The sequence below is a fragment of the Sander lucioperca genome, chromosome 9 (genome assembly GCF_008315115.2).
Source record: "Sander lucioperca isolate FBNREF2018 chromosome 9, SLUC_FBN_1.2, whole genome shotgun sequence".
In the NCBI taxonomy this organism is placed as follows: domain Eukaryota; kingdom Metazoa; phylum Chordata; class Actinopteri; order Perciformes; family Percidae; genus Sander; species Sander lucioperca.
This window is the reverse complement of record NC_050181.1, coordinates 40,336,771-40,364,069: the sequence shown is the minus strand read 5'-3', so window position 1 is coordinate 40,364,069 and position 27,299 is coordinate 40,336,771. Positions and strand designations below refer to the sequence as shown.

At 41.7% G+C, this 27,299-nt stretch overlaps 4 protein-coding genes across 10 annotated transcripts; 2 read left to right on the top strand and 2 right to left on the bottom strand.

The window, feature by feature from the left end:
* The first annotated feature begins 172 nt into the window (after positions 1-172).
* mcm6 (minichromosome maintenance complex component 6) lies at positions 173-6,660 on the top strand. The gene is made up of 18 exons (XM_031306838.2): positions 173-490; positions 679-825; positions 1,065-1,175; positions 1,422-1,509; positions 1,660-1,821; positions 1,928-2,093; positions 2,247-2,395; positions 2,544-2,694; positions 2,799-2,940; positions 3,114-3,255; positions 3,339-3,446; positions 3,795-3,950; positions 4,201-4,329; positions 4,438-4,602; positions 5,260-5,386; positions 5,538-5,732; positions 5,849-5,988; positions 6,090-6,660. Exons 1-18 carry the CDS (start codon positions 393-395, stop codon positions 6,195-6,197), a joined length of 2,484 nt encoding a protein of 827 aa, XP_031162698.1. The 5' UTR covers positions 173-392; the 3' UTR covers positions 6,198-6,660.
* Positions 6,661-6,717: 57 nt separating this feature from the next.
* si:ch73-71c20.5 (DUF4748 domain-containing protein) lies at positions 6,718-8,866 on the top strand. The gene is made up of 3 exons (XM_036005046.1): positions 6,718-6,830; positions 7,112-7,373; positions 8,587-8,866. Exons 1-3 carry the CDS (start codon positions 6,788-6,790, stop codon positions 8,756-8,758), a joined length of 477 nt encoding a protein of 158 aa, XP_035860939.1. The 5' UTR covers positions 6,718-6,787; the 3' UTR covers positions 8,759-8,866.
* Positions 8,867-9,140: 274 nt separating this feature from the next.
* tmbim1a (transmembrane BAX inhibitor motif containing 1a) lies at positions 9,141-19,437 on the bottom strand. 3 transcript variants are annotated; one of them, XM_036005044.1, is made up of 13 exons: positions 19,155-19,437; positions 16,433-16,672; positions 16,223-16,387; positions 13,095-13,162; positions 12,890-12,954; positions 12,750-12,803; positions 12,589-12,639; positions 12,460-12,499; positions 11,866-11,903; positions 11,685-11,772; positions 11,450-11,545; positions 11,305-11,358; positions 9,141-11,166 (listed from the first exon to the last, which is right to left on the bottom strand). In XM_036005044.1, exons 2-13 carry the CDS (start codon positions 16,665-16,667, stop codon positions 11,017-11,019), a joined length of 1,104 nt encoding a protein of 367 aa, XP_035860937.1. In that variant the 5' UTR covers positions 16,668-16,672; positions 19,155-19,437; the 3' UTR covers positions 9,141-11,016. The 3 variants fall into 3 exon arrangements, with proteins under 3 accessions (XP_035860937.1, XP_035860938.1, XP_031162711.1); XM_036005045.1 differs by having other exon boundaries at positions 16,223-16,411; positions 16,457-16,672; XM_031306851.2 differs by having other exon boundaries at positions 16,223-16,672.
* Positions 11,619-27,151, bottom strand: casp8 (caspase 8, apoptosis-related cysteine peptidase). 5 transcript variants are annotated; one of them, XR_004898278.1, is made up of 13 exons: positions 26,955-27,138; positions 25,744-25,913; positions 25,420-25,595; positions 25,153-25,258; positions 24,851-24,980; positions 24,720-24,763; positions 24,599-24,632; positions 23,729-23,799; positions 23,523-23,634; positions 23,221-23,348; positions 21,906-22,297; positions 20,480-20,707; positions 11,619-11,680 (listed from the first exon to the last, which is right to left on the bottom strand). XR_004898278.1 is itself a non-coding variant. In XM_031306844.2 (13 exons), the coding sequence occupies exons 3-13, from the start codon at positions 25,849-25,851 to the stop codon at positions 20,572-20,574; spliced, it is 1,437 nt and encodes a 478-aa protein (XP_031162704.1). In that variant the 5' UTR covers positions 25,852-25,900; positions 26,651-26,654; positions 26,957-27,138; the 3' UTR covers positions 20,294-20,571. The 5 variants fall into 5 exon arrangements, 4 of the variants coding, with proteins under 4 accessions (XP_031162704.1, XP_035860935.1, XP_031162703.1 ...); XM_031306844.2 differs by lacking the exon at positions 11,619-11,680 and adding an exon at positions 26,651-26,654 and having other exon boundaries at positions 20,294-20,707; positions 25,744-25,900; positions 26,957-27,138; XM_036005042.1 differs by lacking the exon at positions 11,619-11,680 and having other exon boundaries at positions 20,294-20,707; positions 25,744-25,937; positions 26,955-27,151.
* Positions 27,152-27,299: the final 148 nt, after the last annotated feature.

Genomic DNA, 27,299 nt, shown 5'->3' with positions numbered 1-27,299 from the left:
GACACAGACAAAAGGAGAAAAATGACAACTTTTTTAACTTGTCTGTCTTCACCTTTTTTTTCCCTGAACTTGCTTGAATGGCTTGAAGCAGAGTGATAGAGAAAGACTTATTGTCATATCTCTATGGCTCTGGCTTGAAGCAGGAAGCGTGCCGCGGGAAAGAGCAGTCATATCACTCCTGATTGGCTACAACCCAGAGAGCATTTGTATAGCATTACCGATTGGACGAAAGCGGCGCGCCAAAGATCACGTGTCCCTCTTTTCGCGCGAAACTGTTGCTCTGTTGTCAGGACTATTATAGCGTGCTGTGTCTGTCCGGAGAAGAGCGGTACGGCTCTGTGAATTTTGCACAAGTTTTTGAGTCTTTTATTCCAGTTTGACGGTGTTTCAGCATGGATGTTGCCACAGCAACTGCGGAGAATGCCGGAGAGATGGTGAAAGACGAGTTGGCTGAAAAATGCCAGAAGCTATTCCAGGCTTTCTTAGAGGAGTAAGTCAGCCATCAACAGGCTTCATTGTATTGTTGTCGGCCGAAACAGGCTGTGCACGAGTTAATCGCATGATGCATCATTTTTAAAAGATTCGTTATCAGTAACTATGCGGATTCACTGCTGTCTCGACCGGCTGTTGTTCATGTATATTATTTACCTTTTTCCCGCTGCCTGAATCCGTGTGTAGGTTCCAGACCGGGGATGGGGAGGTGAAGTATGTCCGGGAGGCCGAGGAGCTGATCAGGCCTGAGAGGAACACGCTGCTGGTGAGCTTCACAGACCTGGAGGGCTTCAACCAGGAGCTGGCTACCACCATTCAGGAGGAGTACTACAGGTGAGCTAACCGCATCAACCCCACTGCATTAGCACTTTTGTGGCCTTGCAGCCTCAGTTTGATCTCTAATGACAATGCTGGAGTAAGCAACACTTTCACTGTAACTTGGACTCACCAGTAAAGCTGGTGTTCTAATCTGTAGTGGCATACCATGTGTATTGGTAAATAAATAACCAGCAGATGCATTGGCAGCCATGGAGAGGCAGCTGTGGATTAACATGAAAGGATTGTGTTTTCAGAGTTTACCCCTTCCTTTGTCGGGCAGTGCGCAACTTTGCTCGGGATCATGGGAATGTTCCCCTCAACAAAGAGTTCTACGTAGCCCTCGAGGATCTTCCCACCAGACACAAGTAAGAGACATGACAAACCTACATCAATTGCTGGTTTTGGTGTGAATCACTGTGCGCACACTTTGTTGACATATGAGATATGGCATACTATATTGTGACTTCCCATACTGTAGTTGTCTCAGTAGAAATGATGAAGTTGCTGTAATTTTATCTTTCAAATTACATTTAATCTAAGACTTGATTAAATTTGTTAAAAGAGCAAAAAGCTAGCGCAATATATCAACCCTCTTCTTGTGTGTAATCTAGGATCCGTGAGCTGTCATCCATGCGCATCGGCACCCTGGTGAGGATCAGTGGTCAGGTGGTGAGGACACACCCAGTACACCCTGAACTGGTAAGAGTCAACACATGCACTACAATAATTAGTGGTGTGCGGTAGCATCCAGAAGTGCTCCGCGCTTAAAAAACCAAATGAAAGCTGTGGTGCATAAATAGTAATGTTGAGCGTGTCTGTTATATCATTATCTTTATAATCACTTTGCAGGTGAGTGGCACCTTCCTGTGCATGGACTGCCAGGCACTGATCAAAGATGTCCCTCAGCAGTTCAAATACTCCCCACCAACCATCTGCAGAAACCCCGTCTGCAACAACCGCTCCCGCTTCCACCTCGACACGCACAAATCCAAGTTTGTCGACTTCCAGAAGGTAACTATGAGAGAGAGAGGATGTATGTGTGTGTATGCATACATGGGAAATGGGTTTACTGATGACAGCTTGAGCTTTCTGATGGAGTCTAACTCTGTGTGTTCAGGTGCGTATCCAGGAGACGCAGGCGGAGCTGCCTCGCGGATCAATCCCACGCTCCCTGGAGATCGTCCTGAGGGCCGAGGCTGTGGAGACGGCTCAGGCTGGAGACCGCTGTGACTTCACCGGGACCCTCATTGTCGTGCCGGACGTCTCTCAGCTCACCACCCCAGGTGTGATTTTTGACCACACGCTTTGAGCCTTAAATTCACTTAAGTTGTCACATATTGTGACTGTGTGAAAGCAATAACATATTTGAACAAATTAACATTAGTTTTATTTATTTGACACCTCATGACATGTCTGTATTGGCGTCCCGTCTTCAGGTGTGCGAGCAGAGACCAGCACCCGCGTAGGTGGAGGACCCCAGGGCTTTGAGGCTGAGGGTTTGAAAGGACTGAAAGCTCTGGGCGTCAGAGAGCTTTCATACAGACTGGCCTTCCTGGCCTGCAATGTGGCCCCGACCAACCCACGAGTAAGAGACGCACACAAGCTAATAATGAATGCATTTCCATAGCAATTGCACCTACAGCATTGTTCTCACCCAAACCAAAGGAGCAAATAAAGCTCCAAACATGCCTGGTGTTCAGTTACAAGTGTGTGTGTGTTTTCCCTTGTTGTAGTTTGGTGGTAAGGAGCTGCGGGATGAGGAGCAGACTGCAGAAAGCATAAAGAGCCAGATGACCGAGAAGGAGTGGGAGAAAGTGTTTGAGATGAGCCAGGACAAGAACTTGTACCACCACCTGTGCACCAGCCTCTTCCCCACCATCCACGGTCAGTGCTAGAAACCGCTGTCGGAACATTTTCTCTATCCAGGAAAACTTTTGAAGGTTATTAACGCTGCAGATTTTCAGCTAAATGGTGACTGTGATTTGCAGGCAATGACGAGGTGAAGCGCGGCGTCCTGCTGATGCTGTTTGGAGGCGTTCCAAAGACGACCATGGAGCGAACCTCGCTGAGAGGAGATATCAATGTCTGCATTGTAGGAGACCCCAGTACTGCCAAGAGCCAGTTCCTCAAGTATGTAACACAATATAGACAAATTACCAGTAACTACTTTGTGTGTGTGTGTGTGTGTGTGTGTGTATATATATACTTGTACTGTACATTGTAATCCATCAAATAGAGGACTGAAAGTATTGACTCTGCGCACAGATCTGTCAGTCTGAATGGTAATTTAAAATTGCGTGCAGGCACGTGGAGGAGTTCAGTCCCAGAGCAGTGTACACTAGCGGCAAGGCCAGCACCGCTGCCGGTCTGACGGCAGCGGTGGTCAGAGACGAGGAGTCCCACGAGTTTGTCATCGAGGCTGGAGCTCTGATGCTGGCGGACAACGTGAGTGTTACAAGTCATAAAGCAGGCAGCGAAGGACATTATTTTGTGTATTCAGTGGTATTAATGGCAGTGTTTTCCTCCAGGGTGTGTGCTGCATTGACGAGTTTGACAAGATGGACGTCAAGGACCAGGTGGCCATCCATGAAGCCATGGAACAGCAGACCATCAGCATCACCAAAGCTGGAGTCAAGGTAATGCAGCGAAATTAAACCGATCGTGGAAATAATACACGTTCTGAAATTCAAGACTCACCGTGGTGTTTCCATAAGGATTATGATGTTTTGGTCTGCTAAAACTATTTCAGAAATTCGTCCAACTGACTCTGGTGTGGTAAAGGTTAAAAATAAAGATAAAAAAATGCAATTTCACACCTCATTTTAGTCAAGAGAAACGTTAATGCACATTTCTATAGCATGACCATACAAATTCAATACAACTAAGGCTTTACAACTTGCACTGTTCTATAAGCCAAAACTAAACGGAAGCCTTTCAGTCATCTCTTCAGTAGAGTAACCAGACTTTGCCTCCGTCTCCTCCAGGCCACCCTGAATGCTCGCACCTCCATCCTGGCTGCCGCCAACCCTGTCGGTGGGCGCTACGACCGCAGCAAGAGTCTGAAGCAGAACGTCAACCTGTCCGCCCCCATCATGAGCCGCTTCGACCTCTTCTTCATCCTGGTGGACGAGTGTAATGAGGTACGCGTGTACGCGGTATAGTCTGTGCATTTGTTCCTGCACTGACTCTTGCTTTGTTTTTGAACTTCAGATGTGTTAAATGTGTGTACATTATGTTTACCTCATTTTCTATTATGTAAATCCTTTTTTATTTCTTGCTTCCTCATATCTGATGCTACAACAATTTCCAATTCTCCAATTTCCCTACAGGGATTATTAACGTTTTATTTGACCTGGTCTAATGCTGCATGTTCATCTGTGTGTATCCCAGGTGACGGACTACGCCATCGCCAGGCGCATCGTGGACCTGCACACCCGCATGGAGCAATCTGTGGACAGACTGTACTCTCTGGATGAAATCCGCAGATACCTGCTCTTTGCAAGGCAGTTCAAACCTAAGGTGTGCATCTGCCTGCTGCACCGATTGTGTGCGTTTTTCATGAGGCGAACGATTTGTACGCTTGTGATTCATATTTAACCGTTGCGTATTCCTCGTGTGCGTCTGTAGATCTCCAGCGAATCCGAAGAGTTCATCGTTGAGCAGTACAAGCGCCTCCGCCAACGCGACGGCTCCGGAGGTGTGTCCAAGTCTGCCTGGAGAATAACGGTGCGACAGCTGGAGAGCATGATCCGCCTTTCAGAGGGCATGGCGCGCATGCACTGCTGTGACGAGGTGGGTACCAACAATGATTTCCTATTCAGCACAAAAGGTGCACAGGGACTTTGGCACAGATGGTTACACAACAACAGTTTGACACTAACAACCCCAACACATTTTTTTAATGGTCCGATATTTTGCTCAAATTCTGGATCCTACTTGTATTTTTGGTTTCTACTAGAACATGTTTACATGTGTTATTGTTTATAAAAAACATTTTCCTCATACTGTCTGAATTCACCTGTATTCATCCTCTGTCTGAAATGCTCCGTTTAAGCACCGTCTCTTTAAGGCCCCCTTCTGATTAAGCCCAGTCTGCTCTGATTGGTCAGCGTTTCTGGGTCTTCCACATCTGTGCCCTCGGTGTCTCTACACCCTCATTGCAACAGGGGAATGATGTAACAGCACTGTCAAATACTTAGTATAGTTGTGACATCACAACCGTACGGAAGTCCTGACGGCTCGTTTATAGGCACCGTTTTGAATACTGGCTGTGTGCATTTCTTTGTGAATTGAGCGTTTGATACTTTCACAGTATTTATATAGCACCTTGACCTGCTTAAATCACACTTTTTACAATATGGGCAAAGTATTATCTTTAAGTGATGGTGAAATAATGTATAGGATTGTAACTACTCACATTCGAATGTTGGTCTTTCTTTTTGTTTTCAGGTGCAGCCCAAACATGTGAAGGAAGCCTTCCGTCTTCTGAACAAATCCATCATCAGAGTGGAGACGCCCGACATCAACCTGGAGCAGGACGACGAGCTGGAGGAAGAGGAGCAGCACCAGGAGGATGGTACAGACACACAAAAACACACACTCTTGGAGACAAATGTACACATTAACATAGAAATGCAGAGACATGACGTACCTATGCTAGACCAGCAGTTTGTATCGGGACTGAAAAGAGACCCAGGTTTTATCCAATGCAAACTTTATCTTTGCAGGAAACGCCGTCCCTAACGGAGTGAATGGTGTGGACGGTGTTAACGGGCACACCAATGGAACTAACGGACATGTCAACGGTGTGAACGGCCACGCTGAGTCTGGAACCCAGTCCAAACCATCTCTCCGCCTGTCCTTCACAGAGTACAAACGCATCTCCAACCTGCTGGTGCTGCATTTGCGCCGGGCCGAGGAAGGTAGGAGACGGCTCTCTATATACTACTAAAAAATATATTTTTGGTAACTTCATACTTTTTTTGTGTTTTTCTTTAATTATACAGTTTAACCTTTTTAACTGCTGTCTGTGTTGCAGCTGAGGAAGAGGAAGAACTGAAGAAAAGTGCGGTGGTGAACTGGTATCTGAAGGAGATTGAGTCCGAGATCGACTCAGAGGAGGAGCTCGTCAATAAGAAGGGTCTGATAGAGAAGGTCCTTCACAGGCTCGTGCACTTTGTAAGTCCCCCTTCTGCAAAAATACAGCCACTATTTTCAAATCGAAAGACAAGTCTTTCAAAGTTTGGACATAACTTGACCAAGTGTGTCTGCTTTTCCAGGATCACATCCTCATTGAGCTGTCTCAGGGGGGGCTGAAGGGCTCAGAATCTGCCATCACAGAAGAAGAAGTTCTGGTTGTCAACCCCAACTACATCCTGGAAGATTAAACTCCTCCCTTCGTGCCTCGGTTTAGTTTTTCTCCACTCCCCTTACAGCTTCCATGATTGTTGATATTAAACCTCAACAATGAAGTTGATGTTCAAGGTGTTTTTGAATGTTCATATGTAACGCATACATAAAAGTAGCATTGGAGATGTTATTTGACATGTTGTACTGTACAGAAAATTCTGGGGCTCCTTAAGATAAAAAAAAAAAGCGTGTCTTAGTCAAACAGACCTGTAAATATGCTGCTCTTTGTCCTCCAGTTGTTTGCTGGCTTCGGTCTGTTTGGCCCTCAGTCAGGGGAACCACCCTGATTTGTGTAGTTGCTGATTATCAATAACTGTATATTCAAGGCATATGCTGAGGCTTACTTACCTCAGTGGTTTCAAGTTATATTGTGTGTCTTTTGTAAAAGTATGATTTGGAGTAAATGGAAATGTTTTAATAAATAAAATGTTGACATACACAAAACCGCTTGGTGCTGTTAATGATTTCCTGCAGTAGTTCACAGCACTACATCGATGTTGTCCGCTAGGTGGCAGCAGTCGGATATGGTGAAAATGTCACTGCGCATGCCCGACATTATTCAACAAACATGGCGGCACGCTACGTGACTGCAGTCGGGACGACACTGAAAGGTAAAATACAAATGTGTTAACATTGCACGTTCTGTAGAAGTGGCCCTCAAGATATTAATGAAGTTAACATTAAAGCTACATTTGGCAGGAGCTGTGGCAGAGGCATTTTTGTAACATGAAATAACGTCATTGTAGCGTTAACGTTACTTTCTAATATTTTGGACAACACGCGCATTTTCTTTTTACATGACATAACCAGACTCAACGCTCACATTAACCCCGTCGCAGAGGGGACAGAAGTCTTATAATTGAAGAACAAAGGTCTTTTTTTTTCCTGTTAGGTGTGCACCTTGTTTCCGGCCGGTGGAGCCAAACCCCGACAGTGTGTCAGTGTTTGCGGCTGCATGCTGCTCAGTATCGGCCGCTACATGTCTCCCCTGCTGCCTCCCTGTGCAGCTCAAGGACAGATCCACAGAAGAGCAGCCAGCCCCACAGCACAGCCGGCAGCCACACAGAAGATAAGAGGGCCGAGGAGGAAGAGGGTCCTGAATACATCCCCAAGAAAAAGGGGAAGAACCCCATGATGGGGATTGGCTATGCCTGGTGAGTCTCTTCTCTTCATTCATGCACACCCTTAGTGACTTAACAAAAATAACTAGAAAGGATTTGTAGATGAGCAAAAATAACTAAACCACACTTGTTGGAATTTACCTTGATTTAAATGTAGCAGATGTATCAGCAGTAACACTAGTATTTGCGGCTGTATGGAGTAGTGCTGATGTAGCACATACAGAAGTAGTATCATTGGCAGCATTACTAGTAGGAGAAAAAAAATGTTTGTTCGTTATTGCACAAACATAAGTGTACATCCAACTTGGACTTCTAAGACACCAAACAGTTAAAGTGGTAAGACATAATTTCTTACATATAGCATTTCAATCCAAACAAAGAACTCTCCTGTCACCAGCTCAACAAAGAGATTTCCACAAAAAAGATCCCAGACATTGTACTACAAAATGTAGCCCCTAAGTCAAAGTTTAATGAGCAGTAAAATATTATGAAATAGATTTAGTCATTCTCACCTAAATCTAAATGTAACTGTGCACATAGAGACCTTTTGGTTTTGAGTTACATTCTGCTACACATAAGGCGTTATACTACAGTTTGTCTTTCATGAGACAATATGTTTATAATTTAGGTTAGTACCAAACATCGGCAGACTATTTTTCTTTATGTACAGTATAAGGAGCAATTTGCCTTGATTATCATCAATGTTTCTCTGCACTATGACTACTGCTGCTGGGCAGCATTAGGTACAGCAGTTTTGCAAATCCTATCTTCATGAAGATAATATAATTTACATTATAATCTCTACACTCACTCGTAAAAACAAGGTGGACAAAATATTTCAATCAACTCTTAACGCAATACAACTCAACAGCAATTGATTGAAACAGCTTCAACAAAAACCTTCATGAAGGTAACAATCCTTTGCAGGACTGTTGTATTTAGACTGCATTAGTTCAAACTAGGTGTACCTAATAAACTGGCAATTAAGTAGTGTTACAACTAACATTGTGTATTCCTAGAGAGCAAAGACTGGATGATTTAATTACAAGAAACACAAACACATGAGATTGAAATCTCCTAAAACTAGCTTTCCAACCATGAATCAAACATTTTGCATTCCCACCCAATTGGCTCCCTCCGTACTACAATATGTGGAGTATATCTAGATTTAGCATCAATAATGGATACTGTATGTGTTGCCCACTGAGTATGATAATCAATATAATTACCAATCACCCTCCTCCAGGATGATAGGCCTACCCACTGGAATTATCGGCTTCCTCCTGGCCAAGAGAGAAGTGGACAAGAACCGACTGAAGCAGCTGAAAGTTCGCCAGAGGATGAAAAGGTCAAACGAGGGAGAATATGAAGGCAGTCGCTACCGCCATCATGCAGAGGATGTCAAACTGGAACAATGATGTACATATATGGCTGCAATGATTTCTACCATATCCTGAATGTCACCACTGAGACGGTGACTCCACTGCACTACAGCCCAAAGACTGATTACAAAAGAGAACCTCTGAGACGGTTTCTTCTAGAGGCAGATGCAGGAACGTGCTTTTGACTGAGCCTTTAATCAGGACAGCCTTTTTGTTGTTGCTTCGTATTAGATTTATCTTGCTTATGAACAAAGATGGATCACACTGCTTAGGTTGACCACTTCATTGAATCTAAGGAATTATCCCATTTATTAGCCTAAATGCTGATGTTCTATAAATATGATAAAGCAAATAAATGTATATTTATAAATGTGTGAATACAAAAATGAAAAAGTATCACCAATGGTACAACTACATATGAAATACAAATGTTTATTTAATATGAAAAGGCAAATACATTTTCTCATCACCCTACCATACCCCCACACTGACCATCTGTGCTGCACATATTAAAATGTCTGCCTTAGTTGTTTGAGTCAAGGGTTTTATGTAACTTGGGTCTATACTGAATATAAACATGTGCAGAGGACCAGCTGGTTGGGGTTGATCATTTAGGAGCCTTTGGACACATTAGCTTGAACTCACTGACTTTCAGGAATGTCCCAATAACTTAACACCATGGCCCCGATTGTGTTATCCTGTATGGACAAACCCACCCTGCTGGCACTCAGTATCTGACCCAGATTGGATGAGAATACATGAACATATGTATCAATACTATAAACACTGGTGGAATAGAACCCTTCTTAAAGTAAAAAAAAAAAATCTAAACGCAGAAACCTCACCCTGTGAAGGCACTGTAGTGATGTATAATGCATATAGTTACGATATATAGTTACAATATAGCAACATGTGGATTAAACCTTTAGCAAAGGCTTGTTAATATGAAGCCATGACAGCAGGTCAGTGGCTGTCATTAGGTGTACCGAGCTGTTTTTCAGGGGTGTGCAGATCTATCACTAAAGTATCAATACTGCAGACACCATGTGTAGTTTACCAAAGGTTACATCATGTAACATCACGGTTTGTTTTTTTTTACACATAAACACTTCTCTTCACATCTCAATTACTATTTACCATGAAAGCCTGCTTTGCCTTCTGACATGCACATCATTAAAGTTCAATGTTTTGAGAAATATGCTCATTCACTTGATACATTTGCTGAGAGTTAAAAGAGGTGATCGATATCACTCATGTCTGTATGCTAAATATGAAGCGAGCTGGCAACGGGCTAGCTTAGTTTAGCATAAAGACTAAAAAAAACGGGAAACGGTTAGCCTGGTCTGTCCAAAGGTAACAAACCTACCAGCACGTGTAAAGCTCGCTAAATAACACTTTCTACCTTGTTTGTTTAGTCTGTACAAAAACCTTAGTATAAAAACGAGCTCAGGAAGTTACTAGAAGAAAAAGTCCAGCAAACACTTTGTTCTTTTAGGAATTAAACAAACGATATAATAAGATAAGTAGTTAGCTTTAGAAGTGCTAGTAGGCATTTTTTTTAACCTGACAATCCTTTCATCAAACTCAGAAAAGTATTTCCCAAAATGTGGAACTATAAACAGCGTATAATAATATATAATGTAAAAAGAAATGCCTTATGTTTGAAAAACTAATTATTGGTAAATAAAATGTATTTAGAAGTAGCCTATTAATGATTCATACACTTAAATAAATAAAGATAAAGAGTATCAGTATCGGTATTAATACGATCCTGGCCCTGATATTACTTGGTATCAACAAATTTTGTGGTATTGCCAACCCCTACTGTACTTCAAAGCCAACCAGAGAGGTGGGCCTCTTTGTTGGCAAATTGGGAGTTTAAACATAAAATAAACATGGTTGCTCATTTTCTCAACATATATACAGATTGGCCACAGTTTCTACATGCAGAGAAGAAAGGTTGAGACGCTGTCTGCCTCAACTTAAATCCAGTGTCTCAAGGTATTTGCTGTATTTATACTGTAGTATTAATATTCTTTTTAAACCACTGATAAGTCACTTAATACAGAAACACAAAAATTAATTTCAGGAAAAAATCTTTTTGGTCATAGGACCAAATCTCAAATTCATTCCTAAGACATTTTCACCGGAGTGCATCATGATTTTATAAATGTATTCTGATTCTGGCTGAAAACAAAGCAAAAGGTTTAAAAAAAAAAAAAGGCACAGAATGGTTTTGGAGGCGTTAATCTGCACTCTGTTGACCCAAGTTGCTTGCGTACCCTTGGGTGCACTTATTTGGTCGAAGCACCGATAATTTGCAGCAGGAAAAGGAAAATCTGAATGATGTCAACGTAGATTGAGAGCGCAGCGAACACGTACTCCTCTGGGTTGATAGAGTGCTTCCTGTTCCCTATCAGCAGCTGCGTGTGGTACGCTAGGAACTACAAGACAAACAAGAAACATTCAATATTACACTCGAACACGATCTGAAAGAGTTACACATGTACTACCACCAGTGCAACTGTAACAAAAATTACAGTAACAAACCACCATCAATGGTGAAATTGCGTAACACTCACCATAGTGAAAACTATGGCTCCCATCGCTGCATAAAGCATATGAAGCCACAGAATCTGCAACAACAAACAGGCATTACAATGATGGAAACTTGTGTGTTATCAGGAAGCTGTGTTTTGTTCTAATCAGCCTTACAGAAAAACTCACATATTTGAATGACAGCACAATAGTTGCAATGATGCCAGTCACCAACATCACAATACCCAGGACACAGAAGAGGCCCTGGCACTTGGTGAAGTCCACCTAGAAAGAGAAACCAACAGGTTGATACACGTGACCGCACAAATACACAGTGGCCATTTGAAGCTAATAAGCGCGCGCGCACACACACACACACACACACACACACACACACACACACACACACACACACACACACTACCTTTGTCTGGAAGCAGAAGACGGTGACAGCGATGCAGACGACGGCAGTGATCCCCAGAGCGAGAAACACTGCTTTTGTATCGTAGTAACTAAAAACATGAAGCAACACAGAGTTCATTCTGAGGGAAACTAACCACTAGATGTTTATATACTACTGCATGGACTGTGTACGTTTGTTTTACCTGGAAATGGATCCAGTCATGTAGGACAAAGCCAGGGTCTGTAAACAAAAATAAAAGGTTTATTTTTCCATTAAAAAAATACAGTCACATCACAACATGAGGGGGGGAAAGAAATCCTGTAACTGACCTAAACATCTATCAATATAAAGCTATAAAAAGCAATACGCAGAGAAAAAAAAGTGATGGTCCCCTTACATAAATGATAATACATAATTTATTACCGCAACAACTCAAGAATGTGGAAATCATCTAGAAATGACCACCACATATCTAATATCTAATAACAGTCCACAAAGTATTACACAGAGCCATTTTGTGCACAGAGCTGATAAAACACAGAAACAACATATCGAAAGGCATTATGCAAACACAGCCTGGGTCAGGTGTGGCGCTGACTCACTGTTCTGTCAGTTCTACTATCAAAGTCAAACATCTAGCATTGGAAAGATACTAGCATAGCCTGTTGGAAATCTTCACTAAGAAAGCTACAGTGTTTTAGTCTAAGAATAGACTTGATTCAAGTCCAGGAAACTGCCAGTAACAATGCGTCTCCATTTCCTGATTCCCAAGTCAATCACAAGTCATCTTACTTACAAAGAGGAACAGCAGAATGACGTTCCATGGGAACTTTCTCCTACAAAGAGAGCGCGATTAGAAGATTAAATGCAGTTTTACGAATATTCTTTGTACAAATATTCTTTGTAAAACTGAGTAGTCACTCACCGGGGGCCCTTACAGCAGACCAGCACAAGGTGGGTGACAATATACACAGCACTAAAACAACAAAATGCAGAGATGAATGTATTGAACTTCACAAACTTTCATTTTGATTCCTATAAAACGTAACTTTAAATGTGCTGAGGTAAATACAGTGTAGGACTTACTATGATGCCCAGTAGATAGCTTGGTTTCGCTGTACGAAGTATCTGACAGGTTGGCTGTGAGAAACCGAGGCAGAGTTAACAGTGTGACACGCGCAGCCACAAATACAAACAGGCAAACAAAACACACTCTGTATACTCACACAAATGTGAATACGGCCACAATGGCTGTGGTGACAAGGAGCTGAGACGCCAAAATCAAATACACCTGAAAAACACATGCATACAGAAAGGGACATTACACCCCGTCGGTCCTCTCTTTGCTCTGTGACTTAAATGTAATGATAATACATGACAGACACAAACTGCGGCTAATTCATTATGGTTTGTGTGAAATGTGTGTTTTACCTTTCGGATAAAGGCATGACGAATGCTCAGACTGTCCCAACCGCTGTCGCTTGCCGCAAATTCATCACCTGTGTTTGTCAGCAGAACAGAAATATGAGCACTGACCACAAAGAGCTACAGAAAACGTGTCATCCCTCACCAATCAAGAGTTAGAGATGAGGCATCATAACATCAAAATTTAAAGTGATGGTTTGACATGTTGGTAAATACGCTTCTTTGCTTTCTTGCCGTCGAGAGTCAGATGAGAAGATTGATACCGCTCATGTCTGTACAGTGGGGCGATGGTTAGTTTAGTTCAGCATAAAGACTGGCAGCAGGGGGAAACAGCTAGCATGGCTCTGTCCAAAAGGTAATTAATCTGCCTACCAGCACCTCCACAGCTCAGCTCTGTTACATCTAGTTTGTTTAATCTGTACAAAAATGGAACTGTTTCCAGTCTTTATGCTGAGCTAACCATCTCCGGTCAGTAGCTTCACATTTACTGTACAGATGCGAGCAGTGGTTAAATTGGCTTTTGTAGGGAGGGGGAGCCCTTATTTACGGTGAATGGTCATCATTCAAAATTGCGCCGTAAAATTACTTAATGTGTTTTTACACCAATGGGGCTCTTTTTCTAGTATTAATGTGTAAGGTAGGGTTGATCAATTATTCAAACAAAGAGAAATACTATACAATTCACTTACTTTATTATTATCTTTTACCTTTAGGCTAATGTTAACAGGCAGGCAACAGATTTTACCCTCGGAAAATGTATGAAATTGAAAATGTTTGAAAATATTGGTTGTCAAATATGTAAACATATTTTTAAACAAGAAAATTATGTTGATTTAAGAGAATCAGGGCCAATTTCTATATCACCATTTTTTAAAGGCTCTGTTTTCGAAGTATTTCCTCCCGTTCATTATCTCCGTTGACGTTTCATTAAACTGCTGATATAAAGAGTTTTAAGTCTGGAACCGAGGCAGCCAGCTAAGAGATGAATCGTGACCATAAAACATTTGATTCGGCCCAAAAAAAACTTTTGAAAACGGCAAAAAAAGAGAAAAAGTTCCAGACTGTGAACAGATGACTTCAGTGGTAGCTGCTCGATAGCTCTACCCGTTATTCAGTCTTAGCCCGGACCCATTTAAATAAACTGAATGCAATGCAAAACAGCGATTGGCTTGCCCAGCTTGTTAATACCCAGTGTATGTTCATTTTAGCTTCCAGTTTGTTAGTTAGATGGCACCAACATTTGGCCAAATCATAACTGGTCTGGCAATCCAAAGGTCAGGGTCTGGATCCACCCCCAGAATTTTTTTTTAGCATTAAACACTTAATTTCCTGCATTTTTATGCCCCTATTTCTACCTTTTTCTGAATCAATATGCCTGAAATATCTTTATGTAAAGGGAAACATTACAATCCAAATATAAAAACATAATGTAATATATTGCAATAAGGCTCTTAGGAAATCTGTATTGCTTTATTCTCCTTTAGATCGACTTTTCTAATTATATCTGAGTCAGCACACATGTAGCCTAGAGGCATCATTTACTCTTGCCTCCTCTTTTGCATCTTTTGTTGGGGAAGTAAACTCCTTAAATGTGCATACAATAATTATTCACCTCAATGACACATTATTCATTTTAATGTATTAATAAACCCCTGGACTGTAATATTTCAGATGTTTGAGCAAGATTTCTGCTCATGTCCAAAACTTTGTACACATTCAAAATAACTCATCCCATCTGTGTTCTCTGAGATTTGGAATAGTCGTGATATTTTGTGAAAAATAAAGTTAGAATTGGCTATTACAAGAATAAAGTCACTATATTTCAGAAAATAATCTACCTGCACCATAGTCTGGTAGATTAGCTGTGCATGTACGTGATTGCTCTGCTGATACGGTAGATCTCAGACCGTCTGACAGACACAGAGCCCCGTTTGAGACTCTGGTCTCTGAATGAGACAGTTTAGGGAAGTGGCTGTACGCTGCTCTACATCGGAGGTGGGAAACCGAATCTACGGCAGAAATACACGGAGCTCAAACACCACACATCTGCCGCAGCATGTCGACAGCAGAGCATGTCCATAAACCTGAAGCTGCACAGCTTTTTACAGCGAGAGTGGACACTAAGCGATGTCCGGTTTCATATTTGTCAGTCAACTTTTCAAAATACATTCAGGGCTACACTCAAAACATTCGAGGCTGAAGCCCTGGCAAAATTTCGGTGCTGAAGGAGACGGAGCTGAGTTCCGGCAGGGTGTGTTGTGGACCTGAGGAGGCGAAGCTGCACTCCAGCCCAATTTAACCTCTGGATGCGAGTAGTATTGATTTTCTCATCTAAGGGCCCTCTCACACCTACCGCATTTGGTCGGATCTTTCGAAATTTTCAGTTTGATCTGAACAAAAATGACATGACAGTTGTGAAACCTCTGCTGGGCCACGGTCCGGACCAAACAGCCGACGAAAAGAGGGTATCTCGGTCCGGATCAAACCATGGTGCGGTTCGGTTCTAGTGTGAAAACATTTTATTGGATGGTTCAGCCTTTCGGACCAATTACAAGAAGTTTTGGCAGGATATGGTCAGAACCGGAAAAAGGAAAAACAATGCAACATAACTAAATAAGCCGCGGGTAGCACATGGAGAGAGGAGGAGTGTTTAATTGACGCTTGGTTAGACAAAGAGTCAGCTGGAAAATAAATCCCCAAAACTTCAACAATTTTCAATTATTTTCCGAGGATGAGAGAGAGAGGATACGAGAGGACAGGATGTATAGTTCTTTAGTGCGCAGCTCGCATAATTGCAATGTGAAACCAAAACTAACCAGATCAAATGTATACAATGTAAACAGAAGCGTGCACCTTGGTTCGGACTTTCAGGTGTGAAAAGGCCCCAACTCTGGGCAAAAAGTGTATACGCATATTTTCCCATGTTTTACTCTTAATTTTGTTTTTTCAAACGATTCATCAAGCCAGTGTTTTTCTTCTTTTTTTTTTTTAAATGTCAGCACAAAGTACCAAAATGCATCATCATTTAAAAGGTTTGTCATAAGTGGCACAATGCTTACTTCACATATTAAACATTTTTTTTAAATAAAAAATTAGAAGACACACACTGATATGCTCAGCAGTCCCTGTCTTACCCGAGCTCAGGATATCTGATGGTATGGTAGGTGGCATGACAGGGGGCATGGGAGGGTGACTGGGGTAGCCAGCTCCAGAGTGAGGCTGTCCTGGGTACGGGCCGGGAGGATAGCCCCCTGGCTGGCCCTGAGGATAGCCCCCTGGCTGGCCCTGAGGATAGCCCCCTGGCTGGCTCTGAGGATAGCCCCCTGGCTGGCTCTGAGGATAGCCCCCTGGCTGGCTCTGAGGATAGCCCCCTGGCTGGCCCCGAGGATAGCCCCCTGGCTGGCCTGGATACATAGAAGCGTTTGGACCAGCGGGGTAGGGAGCAGAGGGCTGGCCTGGCTGGGGACCACCAAAGCCAGGGAAGCCATACGCAGGGGGTGGTGGGTAATTTCCACCCTGAGGTGCATACAGCAGGTCCCGGGTGTCATCGTACCCTGGAGGGTAGTCTGACCTGGACATTTTACCTAAGGATGGAAGTTGGAGAAAATACAGTTCACGTCTGTTTCACATTTCAATGTATACAAGCTGAGAGAGTGAACAGCAGTAGTATCATATAAGCCATCACAAACCTGTACACGTACATAAATGAGAAATCCTGGCTTCAGTTACAAAAAAGCACAGACTGGCATTAGGCCAGCGTACTGAGCAGCTGTTGGTGTGTGTGAATTTGTGTGCGCACATATTTATCTAACACTCAGATTTGGCTGGGTAAAAATAATAATCATACTTGGAGATACATTTGGGGTTGTATCAGGTTAAAGTGAACATATGGTTCTACTAAGCAATGTGGTCCCAAAAACCACCACAGGCTCAGGAACGACCACATACGTCTCTGAGGGAAATGTCTTATAATAGACCAGACACACACCCAGTCATACACATAATGTTGTCACATATGGCCAAACTATTCCATGTTCCTATGTAGCCTATTAAAAGAGCTGTGGTATGTTTACAGGATATTGTCAGTGCTTTAGCAACAAAATTAACCCACTTTTACAACCTGAATAATTTGAGTTTTCAAACACATTTCTCCCAAAAATGGATTCACCCATTTTGCAGATGATTTCTGACTCGTTACAAAATAAACACTAAGCCACCATATTGAAAAGACCGTGTAAGTAGGTTCCTTTTCAATCACGCATTTATTCACTGGGGCTTTTTAGGGGAATACGCACAGTAAAGGAATTCAAGAGCTGGCTCCACCTCATGCTGCCATTACATCACATCCAGAGCACCAAGCAACAGAACAGAAAACACTAAATGGAAAAAGTGCTTCAGAGTATCTGCAGTTACAGAAGGCACCACAGAACTGGTCACTTGTTTGGTCATTGAGACACAGTTAGCAGATAAGAGGGCTAAAGGTGTTTGAATGGGAGAGCATTAACTCTTCTCTAGAAAAGTTAACATGAAGCCTGTCATTTGGACGGACATCATAATCATGTAATACCCAAGACAATAACAGTGTGAACTGGTTTGACAAAGATTTTCATTTTTGCTTTTTGTTGAGACTGTCTAAGGTTTTGACTTAACTGTTAGTTTAGTTTATTTTGAACATGTTAAAAAGTGTGTATGTATGTGTGTATATATATATATATATATATATATATATATATATACATACACACACACACACATACATACATACATACACAGGCTATTATAGGCTGTTGTTGAGTAGATAACCCATAAACTGTCTTTTAGCTTATATTGGTGATATATATCAACTACTGTTACTAAAACAACTTCCTGCATTTGGCCTTTGTCATCATGACTTTTCACCATTCTTCTTTTCAAATCATGTAACCTTGCATTGTTTACAACGGTGGACTTGAAACTGACCATCAAATTAAAACCAATGTCAAAACATCCAGATTTTTTATTAACCTAATAACTTGCGTTTCTTTATTTCTGGACAATTTTTGTGAAGTGTTTTTCTGTTACAAAAAATATTAGGGTGGGGGAGGGGGATGATAGTGTAATTTTTCTTTTGGTCGTTGGTCGGTTTTTCTGATGATTATAGACCTAATGATCATATGATTAATCGAGAAAACATTTGGCCATTTAATCAATAATGAAATCATCGTTAGAATCGTTGTTTTAAAAAACTAAATAAGGTTCACCCCCCCCTCACTACCACACGTCCATTACTGGAGTTCAGCTACGTCAGCAGTGTTTGCGTCTATGGGCAGTATGGTGACTGACAACTGAATGAATGAATCAAGAGGAATATGCCCACCAATGCACAACAAAGTTATCAAACCAAATGGGAAACAGGTGGAATTAATTAGTTAGTATAAAATCAGTATTAGTTATGGCTACATTCCCTTTCAGGTCAGTCTGGGGCCCTGGTCCTATGCATGTTGGCTCACTGGGACTGAATGAAGCCATCTTTAATGTTGGTGGTTACACCTGGGATTTTTCTAGTAGGACAGTTAAAATGTCTGCCATAAATAAAAAACTATTCCTGGGTTGAAATGCACTGTAGCTATATCTGGTGTTGCAGCTGAGAGCAATGCAGTAAACAAACAACCCAGTGTGTAAACGTAACCACGTTTGCAGACAGAAAATATGCACCATCAGTTCCCCCATTTCAGATTCGGACCAAAGACAGCTCTGTAGCATAGGTATCAGATGAACTATGGCTACATTAAACTTTAACTTCGGAACTTGACTTAACACTGAGATTGATTAGCTGTTGCTCAAACACAAGGCTGACTACACCCACTCCACCCTGTTTACTGAGAAATAAACCCCGGCTCACAAAAGGTATTTTCAGGTGAGTGGCGTTAGCCTGCAGGGACACACAGACATACACTGCCATGAATTAGCTAACAGAAAATACAAGGTTACACCACTAGCAACAGGTTCAATTCAATATAAAATGTATTTCAGGACCATTAACCCGCTATGAAAACATGAAAACATCTTAAAATGAGCTCCTCTTACCAACTATGAGATGTCAACGAAAGAAACAGTCTGGTCGTAACCTAATATTTCTTAGCGGTAAAATGGGAAAACTGGAAGTCTTTCCGGTATCGGAAAGTCCTCTCTGTTTCCAAAAAACTCCAAAGTAGCCTACTGAAGAGATTCGGTTAGGTTTGTGGTTAATATGAAGTTGTTCGGCGGCCTGCCCGTCTGTTCCCTCAGGTCTGTCCTGTATGTTGAGCAGCAGCAGCAGCAGTGAAGAACATTTCCCGGAACAGTGAAGAGCAGGGTGGAGTCCAGAGGAATCTGTCAAACACAAAAACGCACGCGCGCGCGCGCGCGCGCACACACACACACACACACACACACACACACACACACACACACACACACACACACACACACACACACACACACACACACACACACACACACACACAGGGCGTGTGTCTTTTGTATGGAAAGCCAAGGCCTGACGGGTTTAGCAGACTTATTTTCAACAGGCCCTTTTCATGTTACTGAATAAAGGTGCATTACAACAACATACTAAAGTACATTAACAAAAATACTGTACTTGCACATGCTTGACTGAGAATTTCCATTTAGTGCAATCATATATTTTTTTCTCCATTTTAGAGTTAAAAGGTCGTTTTTATTCTCCTGCCTTCATCTGACAGCAGCAATAAATGTGTTGCATTCATAGATGAGTCCAACACTATATTTACCTGGACGAGCTTCAACATTAAAACAATGTACATGTCAATTACACATATCAACTCATCGATCATTTTACTCTTATACCTTTATTTTAATTAAATTGTGAATAGCACCTGATACTGCAAAGGAGTAGATAATGGATAGATGTATTTGATTAAAGGACTTCTACCTGTAACAGAGCATTTTTACATTTTGGTATAGCTACCTTTATTGTTTTTGTTTTTAAATACTTCTGACTCCATACAACCACCAATACCAACATAAATAAATTGTATTTTAAGGGAAGACTTATGTTAGTTTTCCCTGTAATGAAACTATTCTCAAATGTTGAGAACTACTATGTGCACTGCATATTGACTTCATTGTATAAAAAGATTGAGGGAGGTTTTGTGCAACTGCTTCTCTGTGATCTGTAATACTGTGACACAAAGAAACTTTCCAAATGACGTCTGATTGTTTATTTTTCCTAAATCACATGGGAGTGGCTTCTGTTACATTTTATATAACATGATGCTTTTGCAAGATGAAGAGGCATCAGACTCTCCAGACAGAGACGCCTACATTTAAATTCATCTATCAAGCTGTTCCATGAAGTCGGATTAAAAAACACACACACACACACACACAACAACAACAGTCATACACACAGTAAACCAGTCGGGTCTATATGACTCTATGTAAATTTGGCACATTTTCAGTGTTGCACTTGGTCCCGGTCGGCTCACACAAATTTGAGGACGAGCTTCTTGGTGAGGGTGTACTTGGGCTCTGGCATTTGTTTGTAGTTTAAATATTCTCCTTTGCTGACCTCCCTGTTCACACGTGTCAGCACAGTGAGCATATCATCCATCTCCGAGCTGCACAGAAAACAGAGGAAACGCATGACAAATGATAATCCTTGTTTAAATTGTGGGTATATTTTAATACAACATCATGCTCTCTAACATACAGTATAATATCAACAGCACTGTTGCACATTTGAAAAACCTTGTCCAAAAGCAGACCTACAGAAAAAGCAACAGAATTATAGTCCCTAAACTGGGACAACAGGAATGTGTTCCCTTTTTCTGGAATAAGGTTAGATTTGCACAATAACATTTTTTTTATAATGGGGTTCTAAGAGGTTTTGGATCATGTCAGACAGTTAGGCCTACTGTAAACACAGTTGATGTATGCGTCACATATTAGTCTTGACTCTCGACATATACATACATACACACATCACTCTCCCTGAATCTTAAGTCCTACTTTTTAACTTTATATTAGGACTTATTTATAATAGTTTGGGAATACTATACTTTCAAACTGAAAGGTGTCACCCATCACATCTGTGTAGTACGACAGTCAGTAAGTGCTGTGGTTAAGCCTGGTTTTAAAGACTGACCTAGCCTACATCCACACACGACGTTATCATTTTTAAGCTGCGTTTTTTGAGACAAAACCCATTTCTGTCCACACAAGAGTTTTAGCTCCTGTAGCAGAACGAATCGCCATGCATATTTACACGTCTGACAATGCATATCACATGAACATTTGCATACACGGGACATGTGCGTGCTGATGTAAACAGGAAGCAGATTGTCTGACGTTACTCTGCGGTTGTAAATCATGGATGTAAGTAAAAAATACTTTGGACAGAGAACAACAATAGCGAAAAGTAAGACCAGGGATTTCATTGCTTAGAGACCAACAACAAGGTGGAACTGTTACTGAAAGGTACAGTATGTAAGCCTACCTAGCTGATAAGACTGACTGACGTGCATCGTCGTTTCCAAAGGTCTCCGTTTGTGCCCACCCAGACTACAAAGCAACCCCAGAGTTTTCAAACCAAAGCGGGGGCAGCAGTGTTTCCAAATGTCTCCATTTCAGGGGGGCGGGAAACACCGGAGTAGTGTGGACGTGAGGCGTAAACGTAGCAAAAGATATTGTTTTTTATCGAAAACGTAGGAGTGTAGATGTAGCCTTAGTTGGCCAAATCTTTGCCTTAACTGTAGCTAGTGGATAAAAAAATCTCAACAAGCATCATCTTAAACTCTGGATGGAGGCATCTCTCACCTTTCTGCTGACCTCATCAGCTGCCTGCACAGCTCCTGGATGTAGATGGAGCCTTTGGCAGTGTTTCGAAACGACTTGCACTCTGGCACGGTGGCCATGCCCAGCAGAAAGTCAGCATCCCAAGGCACTGTCTCACCGTCCACGCGACCTGCGTCTGCCTCCAGGCGGCTCTGTCTGTCCCCCTCCTCCTGTCTTGGCTTCGGAGGACACGGCAGGGATCCTCTCTGGTAGTTGCTTCCCTGACACGCTTGGATGAAGAACAGTTTGGGCTTCCCTGCCAAGGTGGGAGCTCTCCCGCTAGTGAAGGGCAAGGACAGTTCTCGCAAAGACACCGGCTTCTCATCAATCCCATAGACACATCCCTTTTCTCCATGGGACAGCACGCAAACCACCTAAGATCAGAGGCAGACATGTTGTTTTCTTCTTCTTTTTATTGTGTTACATCTCAATTTAACTTGGATTTTAGATATGATTCCCTCTGACACATGATGATTTGTGTATGCAAGCAGTCACAGTTAATGTTTGAAATTGTTTGAAAGGACTATTATAAACATACTGTTTAATAGGAATAGTTTTACTATTTTTTTATTTATTAGTTTTACTATTAGTAGTATTTTGTATACGCTTATTCGCTTTCTTGCTCACAGTTAGTTGAGAAGATCGATACCACTCTCACGGCTGTACCAGGTACATAATATGAAGCTATAGCAGGGTTCACCAAGTTCAATTTAAGACTGTTGATTAAGAGCTTTCTGAAGCAGTTACCTATGCTCTCATCAAAGCCACCAGAATGCTCTGACAAAAAAACTGTTATTTTACTTTGCAGAACAGGGGAGTTGCTGGTTTACTGCTGCCTCGATGTACAATTACCGTTTTGTCCAAGGATTCTGGTGGCTTTGACAAGAGCACAGAAAGACTTGAGTTCCCTCTGTGTAAACTTAAACAGGGCTGTCTGATGGCAACATAAAGCTGTGAAAAACCACCGAATTTGAAGTTGAGCGAAACATCTTCCTGCAGCTTTCCCTCTCCCCTCTCTGTCACACGGGCAATGCATGCACTGAACAGCCAATACAAGCACTTTTCTCTCCCCGAAATGACCTATGATTGATCAAATGGCTGCTGTCCCGGTCCATAGCAGTACATGGCTATGGATAAGAGCCTTATACAACCCCATTTCAAAACATCCAAACTTTCCTTTAAGCCCGCAAATTTGATCTTTCTCCAAAATGTCAAACTGTTCCTTTAAAGAGCAAAACATAAAGCATATACAGTAGTCACAGATATTACAGCTCTGAAGGTGTGTAACACTGCTCACCAAGGCATCATCATCCAAAAAATTCCTTGAGCCCAGCTCTCGCAGTACAAGAAGCATCTTGTGGGCAGTCAGGTCGTCGTGTACCACCACATTAAAGCCAAGGCGGGTGAACACTGTGAGCAGAGCCTCTGTGTCAAATGAAAGCATACCGATAGATTTAATAGTTTTTATTTTATATCGTCATATCATGTGTAATAAGTATAAACTCTGAGCATCCTCAACCCTGAATGTTGCTAGGTAACTTAATAGATAAACAGTACATAAACAAATCACGTGGTTGTTCAAATACAAGGATACTTTACTTGCATCCTCCTGAGTCCCTCCTCGATTTTTCAGTTCTGTTCCCAGGAAGTACTCATTATTGATGACCACACACAAACCACGTGGGTTATGAAGCAGGGCGTAGTATTCTGTCTAAAGGGCACAAGCACATCCACATAGACAAATCATAAACAATAATGCTCTGACAAAATGAATGAGAGGAATTTGTGTTTGTGTGAATGGTTACGTGGTCAGAAAGAGGGGAGGTCATTGGTTCTGCATCGGAGAAAACAACGGATGCATCGGATGCTCCTGCATCTGAAGAACAAAAACAGCGAAAACTTACATCCCCTTCTATGGGTATACTACAAATGATAGCATGAGAGTGAACATCTATAGCAGTGAGGGAGGTGGAAGGCTAGTCATTGGCAACGTGATATCATGACTTTGCGTAAACATACACGGCACTTTCCTAAAGCCAAGTGGTGTGTTATCTGTACGCATTTTGAGCTATCCGCGTGTATGTCTACATTTATGTCTGGCTGTATCCAGTGGATGACAGTCTGCATCGTCACAGCGTAAACATACACGCCGCTTTCTAAAGCCACGTGGAGTGTTATCGCGAGGCCACGTGTTACCGCGAGGCTACGGTTTAGGAAAAGAACAAACGGTTGGGATTAGGAAAATAAGAACAGGGTTTGATTTAGAAAAAGAAGAAGGGTTTAGGAAAACAAAAAACGTGCAAAGGAAACATCACACGCGGGACATGAAGTCACACGTGGGACGCGATCGCCGCCCTCCTGGGTGAAAGTCCTGTGTTTGACCCATCCTCCACCCCGACCAATCTCGCCCTTTCATACTAATCGCTACGGCGTCAATACACACACAATCGCAAGGTAATGTAAGTCAATGGAGGCCAAACAACGTTGATAAACATGCTAAAAAATGCAGTATGCGTCTTGATAACACGGCAATACTGGCATACGAATTGGCGTGTCATACATATGCCACTTCATGAGATCAGTCTGTCATTGGAAATAATTAGTTAATGGCTGAGTATCACGATAAATGAATGGTAAAGTCGGTGAGTTAAACAGTGAAAAAAAAACAGACTTACCGTTGGGTTGTGTTGGCTGAAAGGTGCTGACCCTCTGTGGGAAGAAAAACAGAGTCCGGCTCCTCAGTAAACTGGCTCATTATAGGATTAACTGTACATAAACACACATTAATAAACCCACCTGGTAATCCATGCTGCCATGAGGAATTCGAGGCAGCCGGGTTGCTAAAAAGAATACAATAATTCCACAAGTTTCATAGTAATACAACATTTAAATGTGCATGTGCTTGTGTGTGTAAGTGCATATCACACCTTCCGTGTAGCGCTGTATAATCAAAGCCAGTTGTTGATCGAACTCCAGCAGCATTGTATGCAGCTCATGCAGATTTGTATTTGACAGTAAACCAGCCATTTCCATTTCAGCAAACACATCCAGTGCTGTCTGTAATTAACAGAAAAAAAACCATGTTTGTGTCTTGTTAGTGTAGAGGCTTTGCAGCTGAATTTCAAATCTAGAAATCACTTCCTACGCCGTAATTGGGTTGTTGCTGTGTGTATATCTTATATATATATATGTCATTATTTCTTATGTAACTGTGGGTGTGTTCTCTCACATTGCATGCCTCAATTTTTGCTTTGCCCAGTTTGTTGGACAACAGAAACTTCATCTTGTCAAGATTTTCTTCTGTCATGTCCTCGTATACTCGGTACAGCATCACCCTGACATAAAGAGCAGAAGAGGAGAAAAGAGAAAGAGGAGAGGGACAGACAAAGAAACAGAAGACAAAAGAATACAACTTTGGGAATAAAGCTGAATTGAAATCCTGGCGTACTGTTATCTCTTCCAGTTACAGTAAATGTATTTCTGCCTTTACATGTACCTGTAATCTGACAGCATGGGATTTGCGTCGGTTTCTTCTGGTTGCCTGCTGTCTGTCTCCAGGAGGTTGAGGAGATCTGCTCGACAGATAGTTTGGAGCAGCTGACTCAGGAAGAAATCGTTCTCCAACAGTCCTTTTTCTTCTAGTCTCAAGAACAGGCCTTTTGCATCCACGATCTGTATGAGAACAGCCACAAACACACAAACCAACCTTTGAGAGGACAAACCTTGAAAGGAAACAAGGTCAATGAGACATTTTTCCTCAGTCATGTGGTTAAGACAAGTACGACAAGTAAGACAACAGTACTAGGTATGTGGTGCTCACCCCCTCCAGGCGTTTCCTATTGATGACATCACGACACAAGAAGCAGAGAGCTGCCACCTCAGAGGACACCAGCTCCTCATCTATGCGGGACAGCTTCAACCTATCCATCACAGACCCACTCCCTCCAGCACAGGCCTGGTGTTACGCTCACTGTACTCTACAGGTTGTTGTTGTTAAACAATAGAGACAAAAATCTGAAATCTGAATCAGAAAAAGGTTTTCAGAATTCAGAAAAGGGTTTATTGCCACAATGAGTACACTTATGTGGAATTTGACTTGGTGAAAGGTGCATACATAAACAAACAAACATAACATATTAAACATTAATATAACATGAACAATAAATACAGAAAAACAAATATATACATTCAAAGCAGGAGGTAAAAAGGAAAAGTGGGCATTTAATGGGAAGTGAAAACATAAGATGAGCTTGAATGCCAAATACCATCTCTATACTTGATGTGGCTGAATATAACAGAAATACTGAATACATTCCCTCCATAAGTGATAAACATACAAGAAAGTACAGTAAAATCACTGTGACATGTTGTTAGAGTACCTTTACTCTCAACCTGTAGCAGTCTGAGGTCCAAGGCAGGAACTTGTTGATTGTTCCCATGGATAGGTTTAATAAGACTAATATGTATTTCAAATGGTCAACATATTTGTATGTGTATTTGTGTGGTATATTAGTACAGTATATTAATCCCATTTTCCTTATTTTATTCTTGGTTTTAATATGTTCACTTCCTTTTTCTTGTTTTATATTTGCCTTTTGAATACCACTTTGTAATCTAGTACTGTGTATAACATGTAGTCTACTATTATTACCAGTATTTTTTTGTTATAGTTATCCTACAGGATGGGTCAAAGTGGTGTTTTTTTTAATCACTGAGTGGATTCAAACTGCGAAAACTCACAAGGATATGCTAAAGTGACGTCACGGAAAAACAACACGTCTGGTCGACGTTTGTGTGATGTCACAAAGTGAAAATTATAAATTTGGTTTAACCCAAGCCTGGGTAGCACAACTAAAATAATGTAATGTCAAATCATTATAACGTTTACATTACATTCAACAACAGCCAAACGTGTAGGTTACTTGATAGTACTGTAACGTTAAATAATTTACAGCAGCGTTAACGTTACAGGCTGTATAAATTAGCTAACCTCTGTCCACAGGTTAGTCAATTTACGACGTTAAAACTTACCACTGTCGATTTACGTCCAAGAAGCGAAAAGGCGCGTCTGCTGTAAATCAGTAAAACAAAACCTTTTTAAAAGCGAACAATTCACAAGTGAAGTTCTAACATGTACTTTTTTTTATGGATGTATATAAGAAAGTATTTTCGTGTGTGTCGTCCAAACGCTTCCTCGACCGGTTTCACTTTCAGAGGAACTGAGCGCCAGGTTTTTAGAATCGTCGCTTCCGTTTTGAACCTTCAAAATAAAAGCTATGTTTATGGCATAGGTTTATGGTCAATACAGATAAACACGCATACAACAGGATGCAAACGTAATTCTTACTTCGAATAAGCATAAGCAAGCAGCGAAGT